General features: G+C 29.3%; 1 protein-coding gene across 1 annotated transcript in view; it reads right to left on the minus strand.

Moving 5' to 3' along the window:
* LOC113556274 (zinc finger SWIM domain-containing protein 6-like) overlaps positions 1-12,468 on the minus strand; it is a 53,751-nt gene that overhangs the window by 16,975 nt on the left and 24,308 nt on the right. The window contains exons 3-4 of the mRNA XM_026961126.1: positions 12,266-12,393; positions 7,109-7,252 (exon numbers count right to left, since the gene is read on the minus strand). Of these exons, the coding sequence (XP_026816927.1) occupies positions 7,109-7,252; positions 12,266-12,393 (272 nt within the window). The remainder of the gene's footprint in view (positions 1-7,108; positions 7,253-12,265; positions 12,394-12,468) is intronic.

Raw genomic sequence — 12,468 nt, forward strand, 5'->3', positions numbered from 1 at the left:
AGAAACGGAAGACCCATAAGCATACCTATATTATAATAGTTCGTGTGTGTGTCCAAATAAACCGGACAAAACCGGTTGCCGTCGATTAAAATAAAAATAATAATAATATAAACGTCCATGAAAACCTACCCTCTTAAAATACATAATAAATTATTAAGCTAATCGAAAACCCGAATTATTGTTATTATTATTTATTCTTGTCGAAAAAATGTAAAGGCCCATAACCACCGCCGCCGCATCCGCAGGACCCACAAATATTATCGACAAGGTTCCATTACTCACGCGAGTGAAAAAATGAACGCATAGAGACCGCGCAGCACAGATAAGCTGCGTCTCCGTAGTATGTGCGAATAAAGTAACACATGAGCAGTATTATTGCAAAGCTGAACGTGAAAGTAGATTTTTGTAAGGTCTTTTTTTCACGATAAAATATATTTGATTCTCTCTAAACAAATAACTCGTTTGCCCGGCATTATAATGAGTTTGTACGCGTCGCGGCGAGACCAGAAATCCAAATACGGTACGAACTCTGAATTATACATAACATAGTTATTATTTATAATAATATAATTATTGCATACGGCCGCTACAGAAAACAGACACAAAAAAAATTATCTTTATTTCAGCGGCGGAAATATGACGACGAAGACGCAGTATAAAATATTCGATAATCGTTCGACGACGACGATAAAATTGGGTATTATTATAAACGGGTTGGCCAATACAGTATAATAATGTGAGTTGAGTTAACTGAGGGAACGACGATATTAAATATATAAATATATTATTCGGTGCCGGCCCGACCATGCCAAGATTAATATACGTGGAAAACAATAGAAACAACACCGGATATTACAGTTAGTGCAATTGCTTGTATAGCGCGTGCATTACGTGGGTCCGGCCTAGCCCTCGTTCGCTGCAGCAGCAGCTCTCAGCGAGACATTTTATAATAATATATAATATAATATATACGTACACTAAACGCCGCCGTTCGATTTATATAATATACACGCGCACGGCGGCGTTGTGTTATTATTATCAATATTACACCGGTCACCACTGTCCGTGAGGTGGTAGTGGCAGCGGCAGCTGTTGGCCTGGAACGCGCGACGGAGGAAATGGCGTCGACGAAATAATGATAGAAAAAAAACACGAATAACTTTTTTCCTCTCCGACGGTTTCCTCTCCACCCGGCGACCCCTTCCGGGCTACTCCCACCACCGCCCGTCATTGGTCCGGATACTTATGCACTAATCAACTAGAAAGTGTAACAAATTATGCGTACCTATATAATATATACGATATACACACTAACACTATTATATATACTAAAACCGACCGATCGACTGGCGGCGAAGGTGGCGAAGAAAAATTTACTTTTTTCGTTCGTTTTTATTGTTACACGAAAAACATGGATTCCACTTATGTACGTGTATATAATACTACTGTAATATTATATTACCACAGTTCTGTTGTTAGGTACATACAGTTCGGTCTGTGTATAGCAGTACATTACTACAGATACTTTACACACGTATATAACCAGTGATATACGAAATATAATATATAATACCGTTTATTTATTTATTTTTATGTAGTGCAGCAGTTGTTAGACGACGTGATCAAAATATAATATTATATATATATGTGAAAACTGAAAATTAATAAATAAGGTTTTCCGTGAGGTATACATTGAAATTCCGATAAATGTCTGTTTTTTTTAAAAAAAAAAGCTCGGCCATCGACTATAATAACATTATATACCTACATACAAACATTAATTAAGTAATAAGTATACTTAATAATCAATGCCACTAACACACATAGTTCGTGTTTTTTTTTCGATATTTGAAATAAATAAAAAAAAGGTCAGTGGCAAAGAACGCTATTGGTTGACGAATTCCTTGTATATTTAGGTTTATATTTAATATTTATAAATCGAATTATTGAACAATAGCTATAGTCGTTGAAATGTATGCGTTATTATATAATAATTGTTTTATTAATACGACGAAGTACTTTTTTTCACAAATTATTCAATAATTATAATAATTGTTCATAATAAATATCTAGAAATTTATCATAAAAAGTACATAGAACTTATAAACTGTTTGAAAATATTTCAAAGGCTAAATATAATTGGATTACTGTTCTAAGCTTACTTAATTTGTACGTTTTAAAATCTTATTAGTCTACACGGCGTGTAATTTACATAAAAAATAAAAACACAACTCTTCATTTAATTTCCATACAACTTACAATTAAATTTAGTCGAATCTTAAATCTTATTTTTCATCTAAATAAATTTTCATAGTATTTTAATTAAATATTTAAACAGTGTAATAAAATATGTAGGTACCTACCTATATTTTTTTATTAGACGGATATTCGAAAAGAGAATTGTTTGTATTAATTAAAGTAAAACATATAATTAAAAAAAGTTATATAAATATTTTAAATTGCGAAACTTTTTTTTCATATCAAACGTATTACAAAATTGAATTCTAATTAAAAACTGATCAGCTACAAGTTTTATCATGCCAGATCTACTTTTAAATTGAGCTGTATTCATTTTTAGCCAAGTCCACACATTATATATATGAATGTGCTGCCATTTTTCTTGTGGCACATTAATTATACTCATAATATTTATTGATACATAAGGTGCGTTCAGAAAGTATATAATTACTAATATAATAATTAAATTTACCTGTACAAATATCAAAAATATTAAAATTAAATAAAAAAATTATTTAATAGTTCACAAAATATTTATGAATATTTAATTGCAACAGGCAACAGCTATCAGAATCAATAACGATAAAATGTGTTCACTGTTGATAATAATTCTAAAAAAAAACTATACTAGCTAAATATTATAAAACAGAAATTCCAAATAAAAAAAATAAAACCCTGTCGTTCCCAAAAATATATAAGTTACTTTTACCTCGTACAAGACAAACCTATACCTATAATTAAGGTGGACAAATATTATTTGGACAAATAATGGGTGCTTTTAAAAGAACTTGAATCCTAACCAAATTGATTTAATAGTAGAAATGGTGATCGCAGGAATGGTCAATACGAATAAATAAATTTATTATAGTCACGAGGATTTGTTGAAAATGCGCTGAAGCAACAGTAAAAATAGAAGCATTATTATTTCAAAAAAATAAACAAAAAAAATGTCATACACGTACGGTAATAACAGGTAGATAGTATATCTGAAGGGAGGAAGTTTAAGTTTTTTACGGATTAGGTAAACTTAGAAACTTCTTTCAATAAAAATTTGTTTTGAGATATGGTCTTGTATGTGTGTTTATGATGAAAGATGTATTTGAAAATGTACTACACCCCCTCGAAAATCAAGTCATCTGTATGTAACACAGGAAAGATATTTTTATAAAACATTTCTGTTATCACCCTGTTTATGTATACTCAATACTCATACATAGTAATCGTGATAATACTGTACCAAATATTTATAATATTTTTTATTTGTTCAGTTCGGATTTATTAATATTTTTCGTTATTTTTAATAAATATCGCACGTATCTTTTATATACAAACAAAATAAAATATTTAAATATTTACATTGTATGTAGTATTGCGAACCACAGCATTTTTTACATTTTCTTTTAGCTCTGCGGCATATTTGGGAGTTCATGTTTTGACATTTCGATTTCGAAATACGTACGTTATTAATCCATTTGAAAAATAATAATAAATAAATTGTTTGTCCTCCAACACGACATCATTTCTACTGACGAACCTATTATAGTAATATTATGCCATTAATAGCGTATATACAATATAACATAGTAATACATTATACATGATTATACTATCCTGTGAGCAATTTTATTATTCGTGCAATATTACATTATATTATATATTGTACATTGGAGGTCAGGACTATATTTTAACACGATATAGTTATACGTTATAGGTGAATATTATAATGTACAGTGTGCGTACGGTGGTTTATTTTATGAAGTAGGTTAAACACGGAGATGGATCATATTCGGTCTATATTAAATAAAAAAAAATGATTCAAACATAATCAATAGCTATAATATAGTATACCTATAATACTACAACTAGGTACTGTTTATTTGACACCGACTCTGTAGGCTCGATAACCCGATACTTATATGGAAACAATTCAAAATTAATTAATAACAGATATTAAAAATGTTTATTATTTATACAATATATTATAATATTATATTGTATAAGAATGTGTACATAACGTAATATTAAGTATTATCCGAGATAATAAAAATAATTTATGCAGGTTATATCATTATATGTTAAAGTACCATATATTGAGATAAAACAGCGGATGCCAACATTACTCAATTTAATGGCATATTTTCATTTCTATAAATATAATACTTATACGGTACCTACATTATACTGTTAATTACCAAGTAAAAAATCAACATTATAATCTTGGGTCTTACAGTCTTGAGTGAAAAAAAATATAATAAAAACCATAATTAAATTAACATTATGTATTAGATTATTACATTGTAGCGTGCATCTGGTAGATAAAAGAAATAATAAATAATAATATATGGTTTTCGTTTAAGACATCTGGATCGAAGCGGAGCCGAGAGACAACGCGTGCACTGTAGCAGCAATAATGGGCCGTTTTTCGGAATTGTGTTCATTTATCAAATTTTAAACCACTCATACAATGTCTACTCAATACACAACCAAAAATCATTTTTCTTTTCATTTGCCCTGCACCATGTTTAAGACACGCACTGCGGGTGGTATAAGAAGTCCAATTTGTAATATAGTCAAAAATATATGTCCATTTGTACATACCGTAGGAACATCAAGATTCTATAGATTTACCCCTTGTGGTGTGAAGGTTGTTTGATAATACAAAAAATAATCTTCAAACGTGCAATTTCTATACAAATACTTTATACATTTGAACGACATGAAAATGTATTACATGTTGCGGTGAAAATAGGTACTGAAAAATGTCAATTTATGGTTTATGGTTTCTTTATAATACTTAATAATATCCAAGTGGTTGAAAACGACAAATGCTTGGTTGGTACTGAACATAGTAACCGTTAACACTATAGTTGCTTTATTGACTAGTCAGCCCAGAACAAAACCTTATTATTATTATTATATAGACAATTCCAAACACTGCAATGGTTTGAGTACTAAAAATAATCGTACTTGCACGAGTAAATTAGAGAAACCGCCGATTTTAATAATTAAATTGGCCGGAAGTTTAAAATTAATGTTTCGAGAATAAAAAATAAATAAATAAATGAATTGCGCTTGCCACTGAAAGTAATAATAAATTGATGTATAATTTATTGTAGATAGATCTCATAAATTTATACACACGAATACAATAATATATGGTCGTTGATCAATAAGATGCCGCTATGTACCTAAGTATAATACTATGATGTTTATTCACGTTTCTAGTTAGATTTTTACGTTTAAAAAACATTTTATTTTAAAAACTCAGTTCAATTAAAAACCAATATGTACACCAAAAGTATTTATATTATTATCTAGTTGAACCGATGTTCACACATGTTGTATATTTAACCTGGGTGGAAGTAGAATAATACGGAAGACATGTAAATATATAATACTACTTTAATCATTTGTTCAGTTCGTAATTAAAATAAAATTGTGAGAGTTAACTTTTAAAATATTATATAAGCATTTGGTTATCAGTTCGTAAAATGATAACTTAAATAGTCAAATTAAAAAAAATAAAGCCAAAATTTAAGGCATTTTCTTGTGAGGCATTGCTGCAGAAAAATCAGAACACACGATGGCGCCGCCTATGTCGTACAGGTACATTGTTATATAGAATATAATATTTTTGCACGCTTCTTCATTATTGAATATAAGAAATTAATCGATTTTTTAGACTTGCATCAGCGAAAACATAATTTGTTAAGTATTCATTAAACCCGTATGCAGATTATATGACTAAATATGTTGACTATAAAATATATAAATATATAAACGATTGTATTAAAAATCTACATTCTCGGGCTATTAAATCAGGTATATATTAGTCTGTTATAGGTATTATCACATTCCAGAACTGTCGCATTGGTCTTAATTAGGAATCTCAGCATTTATGGCACTTTGCTCGTAAAAAAAAACAATCCAACTATTTGGTACTAAGGTACACACAGTAAGTAAAATATGATATCGTCGGATACATAATAAACCGGTGCCGGGAGAGTAGGGAATGATGGAATGATAACGACGACTGCGCCGTGTGTGTATCATATATATTTTTTTACAACGTCAAAAACCGTTATTATATAACATTTATATATATATATAAATCTTTTAATTTGTTAACCAAAAAGAAAGAAGATGAAAAAAAACGTCAATGTCCCTCCTGCGTATATTTCAGAGGCAACGACTTCAACAACAACAAACACACAAACAACAACGACGTGCGTGGAATAAAAAATCGTCCGTATGCGAAGGACATGAAAATAATAATATGATAGTGTGCACCGGCGGTCCACAGATAGATAGATAGATCCCGACGATGATCGTACCGCAGAACAATAATAATATTCGAAAAAAGAGGACCATTGTTACTGTTTTTTTTTTTTTGTTTGTTTAAATACATTATTCACGGCTGACAGGTGGTGTCAAACTAAATGGAACTCCCCTTTTATGCGCGCTGCAGTCGTCGGGTACAACTCTCGGGCGCAGGCCATTAAAGTTCTTTTTTCAACTATACAGCGCGCGCACACACACACACTTCGGTCGTATATTATTCTATTATACATTTTAACATAGACACACACACACTCGTGTTATACGAACATAGGTACAAATAATATTCTGTGTGGTGTGTACACTCCCTCAACAGTTATAAATGTGTACAGAATATAATAATGTACGTATAATACGGGCGGCGGAGAGGACTATACAGTCTACGCCGGACGGTACAAATGTGTGCGCGTTCGCCGATCGAGCACAGTACATAACATCATATTATGGTGTTATTGAAAAAATAAATAAATGATGTAAATGAGTATAACATAATATTATTATTATCGTATACATAATAAGAACGACGACTCACCGGCAATTTGATTGATCTCGGAGCGCTGCTGTAGGATCTCGTCAGCCAGTTTCTGAGCCGTGGGCAACACCTCCGTGTGGTGTTCGGATATCAGGTACTGCACGAACTTCTGCAATTGTTGCCTGTCCATTTGCAACAAGGTTTCTGAAAAACGAACAGGACAATGGTGGTTATATTTCAGTACCCATAACGGATATAACCTACTCTAAATTAAAAAATAAAACTACATATTAATATTCGATTTCACGAAATAGTGTCATTGTGATAGGATTGCATACGCCAACAATCAGAAAACAACTGAATATTTGAAATGTAAGCACTTGTGTATTTTAAATACAAAGCAGTTTTTAAAAGTTAAAATTTAGTTAAATATGTTTTAAACTAAATATTTACAGTGACTATGTTTTAAGACATGTGCTTTCTGTCTTGTTATATGATTTTACAAAATAGATAAATAATTGGGCGTGGTAGATCTAATCTAATCCAATTATTATATTTCATCAAATTAAAAATTATATAAGCCTGATGCCAGGTGGATTAATCTATAATCATAATTCATAAGTATAAGGCCATTCAAAGTCCCAATACGTAGTATAATTTACTATTTACACAATGTACCTACGTCAATACGTTAAACTTTAACGGTTAAAGCAAAAAAAACCTTTCTTGGAAAATGGTAACTTAAAATTTAATGATGTTGAGGTAAAAAGACATTTTTCCAAGTACCTGTTGTCAACATAACAGCATAACAACATAATGTCGTTCAGTCTCAATAACAATTTTTTTCTATTGTGGTTAGGTTTGTAAGTAAGTTTAAGCCTAACAGACTTACAGACAGGAATAAAAGGTGACAGAACCTTTTAAAATTAAACAATTATATAGTAAAATATAGTTTATTATTTTTATTAATATTAAATAAATAAAGAATTATAAAACAACGAGTAGTTATAAATAATTATATTAATTATAAACAGTTTCAATGTATCATTAAAAATCATTTAGCATTTCCTGGAACTATATAAGACCAATTCATAATACATTAATAACCCAAACAAATTGATAGAACTAATTTTTAATTTAATTTTTTTCTTTCCAATCGAGAATTATTTCTATTTATTTATGGTTTGTTGTTTTGAATTAGTTGTATTTTTAAGCGATTTTATACGCAGAAATTCTTTTTAGTTTTTAAATTTTAAATAATTTATTATAGATGTAACTGCGGAATTATATCAACCAAAAATATTACATAATTAATTCAATCTGTATTTTACATAATATTCGGTAGTTTTGGCTTTAAAATGAAATTGGTTTGATGGAAATTGGTCGGAGTTTAAAATGTACCTTTTTATACCCATATTTTCTGGGCCGTTTTATAATCGCCTGTAATACTTATACTTTGTACACTCAATATACTATATTACTATATAGTGTATAATTAGCATCATTCAATTAGGTTTTTAACATTTATAATAGAAGAATGAAGAAATAGAAAATAACAATTTTAGGCGAATCCGAGGTACCTATTATAATATCAATTAGGATAGATTGAATTCAAATCATTATCAATAAACTATGAACTTTATTGTGAGTAATTTTATGAAATGACCAAATCAACAACAAAAAGTAAATTAATTGGCTAAATCACATTAAAAGAATAATCAAATTCCTCAACCATTATTAATTTTACCACAGACTTTTAGTTAATTCATATAAAATATTTTTAAGAACATTAATAAAAATATTGATATGTGATATTTAATTAATGAATAAAAATTAGTACAAATTAATGTGATGCCGTATAATCTAAACAAACGTTTTGTTTATAAGGTCAACATTTTTGTTCATATTAAATAAACCATTAAATAAATATCTTACGCAATGTTGTAACTAATATTATAATAAATTATTAAATTATGTTTGTTTATTTATTTATTGTACAAATTGTATGAAGATTGTCACAAAATTATTTTTTTACGTTAGATTAGTAAATTGGAAATATTAACGATTATTGATAATACGTAACCAAGTTGAATAAACTGTATATCATAATAGTATGTAAAAATGAACAGAGTCTTAAGTAGATAATCAGTAAATGTTATATAACTATAATAAACTATACAAAATAGGAAACTGACTATTTCATATATGTAACAATAGTAAATACACTTCATATTTTTTTTAACTATATTTAATGTTTTAAAAGCAGTTTTTATGATATTACCACCTATAATGAAAACTTTTTATTTACAACCACATTGGTGGCTATTATAAAATTGTTTTATAAGTTTTAAAAACATTAAAATGTACATATACATACACAAAGTTAATGCTATTATAAAAATTATTCAAAAAACATTATTCTGCTCACACCGTGGCCACCGTGATTTCAAATAGGTAGTAAGTACATAAGAACCAAAAAGTGATAAAAAATATTATATTGCTTATTGTTAAATTATACCAAGACTTTTTCGGAAACCTGACTTCCTATTTCGCAGTCACAATAATGCATCACACACAAATTTAAGTTTAGGTAGAAACATAATGTATATTTATATATTATGATGGCTAACAGACAACTAAAACAACTTCCTTTTTTTTCATTCGTGCGCTTTTCATGTTTTTTGGCGACAACAGATACTTTATACGATTATATTTATACTTCTAAAAATTTCTATAAATAATAGTAGTGAAAAAAATGTTAGATTGTTTTTATTCTATTTTCCAAAACGATGGTTCCCATTCGAAAAGGATATTGGATTCGCCAGTTTCGTTTTGGTCCCGTGACCAATCTATTTTGTTATCGGAAAAGAATGGGGAAAAACATTGAGGTTAAAACCAATGTACCATTGACATCTCCGAGAAAATATTGTTGAAAAAAAATTCATAGGTAGCGTTTATACGGGCGTTACGCCATGTGTCCGGGTGTGTATCATAAGTTTTACGCAACCCGTCGACGTCACCGCACCGCCGAACCACGCTGCCACCAATGAGCACCGAACTGAAACGTCTTAAAAACGGAATTTTAAAGGCTTGTTTTGATGTGGTTACTTTTTTTATTTGATTATTTTTTTTACTTTTTTATAACGATCGACAAATTGCAATTACGCAATATCTATTTCATAAGTGAATCAAAAGAGTTTTGGTTATTGTTTTTTTTTTTTTTGCAGCTTATTTTATTATTCTCCGGTAGCGTTTCCAAATGAAAAATCTAATAATTTTTCTCACTCTGTGACTTACGCTGTGCACAACAGGGGGAGATAGGGTGGTTAAGAACGTTTTTCAGTCGAATAAACAAGTCTTCGCGTGTCAAAAAGGAAATGTTCTATGTATAATGCATATATATACGTATATACGTTAGTATCTAATATAAAATGAATCAATTGACTGGTGAAAATGTGAAATAATCAATATAAATACGCGTCAAATAATAAAAAAAAAAAAAATCGATCTCATTTAATATTCTTTAAGAGCGGTAAACGAAAAAGAAACACTTCAATTTTCTTACAAAAATGTTCTTTAATAAATCTGTAGACACCTAAAAAATATTTATTCATTTTAGTACTTAATTTTATTTTTAAATAAATACTTTAGTATTTATTGAACACGTGCATTTTTGTGGAGAAATTAATTTTCATACATATGTTTTATTTATTTGTTTTTACAAAGTCGTTGTCCTAAAAAAAGAACCTAGTCCGGTTCGGTCAACTTGTTTAGCGCTATAGGTTTTTCAATACTTAAATCAGTTCTATGTACGTGGGTAGATATAATATTATAAGTATAGGTATATTGTCAACCATAGAAGTCGTTATGATATTCTTAGGTATTTAAATTAGCATTTTAACATGAAAAACTATTACTCTCTAATCTCATCTATATAACCAGGGATACCAACATACATAACTAGTGTCATGTATATAAAACATATACAGCGAAACTTCCATACAACGAAGTCAAATAAGCAACAAAAAAATTCGTAATATGGAGTAATTCGTTAAATAGAATTACTTATTCATTAACAATAAAGGTCATACTTCTTAAAAATATTTCGTTAAACAAAAAATTTCATAAAATGGAAGTTCGTTATATGGAAGTTTTACTGTATTTGTATGTTCGAATAAATTGCAATATTTAAAGAAAAAATTGACAATTATGCATTTCCGAAGAATGAAGATTGTTTAAAACGAAATACTAAAGTCTTAATATAAAAATGTTGTAAGTCTTAACCTACTCTTGTATGATATATATTATTTTAAGTTTTGGTCAGCGGGGTAGAATAGTATATGAGAACAAACTGCTAAATATTGATTTAGTTATAACTCACAAAATACTCAGTATATGAATATGAAATTAAATATAAGTTGTTATTCAAAAAAATAAAAACAAAAAATTATAACAATGTTAATGAATTTTGAAATAATGAGTGTTTGATAAAAGAATTGCTCAGTATGTTATTTTATTTTGTTTCTTTATACTACGGTGACAATCAAAAGATGGAACTTATTAAGTCTCGTTTAGATGGAAATTTACGAATAGAACTATGGGTTTGGTTTGGCACATTTAAATTCACGGTTCTCGGTGAATTTATTCTTATACGATTTCGTTTAATTTTCTAACCAGAAGACGTTGGTTTCCCGTTCAACAATAGCAGTGCCTACCTAGCAGTCGTAACAACCGCTGGTCCGCGTATTGTTCGTATTTATAATTATTGCAAACCAACAATTTTGATATTGTCTCAAAGACTTTCACATTTTGCGTGTGAACACCATATTAAGATAATATATTATAATAATATAATAATATTAAATCATTATATTATTGTTGTTTTTATCATCGTTCATGAAATCGAACGTGTCCGCAATTGTATTTATACTTTATAGTTTAATACAATATATTCCTTTACGGTGTCATATGTATAATGTGTATATTATAGAGGTATATGATATTATATATAATTATTGTCACACACATTACGGTACATTCATGTAGTAATGTAACATTACAAATTCACATACATCCGTTGAGCGCGAATCACACGAGCTTCCGCATGGCAACACAATAATATTATCAAATCATTGTTATATTATATAATAAGTAATAATATTATTATAAAAATTACGATGGAGTCGTCATCGAATGTAATGCATAAATATTTTTTACCTGATATCGGGACCCTGAGCCTGACACTGTCCGCGTTCCGTATCCTGTACAAGGACAAGGCCACGACGTGGGGGCACCAGAATATGTCTTTCGTGTCGCAGCTGCATGTCACCGACGTTATCTTACACCTGTACATGAACAGAAAAAAAATATCATAAAATCAAATCGAACAAAGAAACGTTGTTAAATTCGCAATCGAAATG

This window comes from Rhopalosiphum maidis, chromosome 4 (genome assembly GCF_003676215.2).
Source record: "Rhopalosiphum maidis isolate BTI-1 chromosome 4, ASM367621v3, whole genome shotgun sequence".
In the NCBI taxonomy this organism is placed as follows: domain Eukaryota; kingdom Metazoa; phylum Arthropoda; class Insecta; order Hemiptera; family Aphididae; genus Rhopalosiphum; species Rhopalosiphum maidis.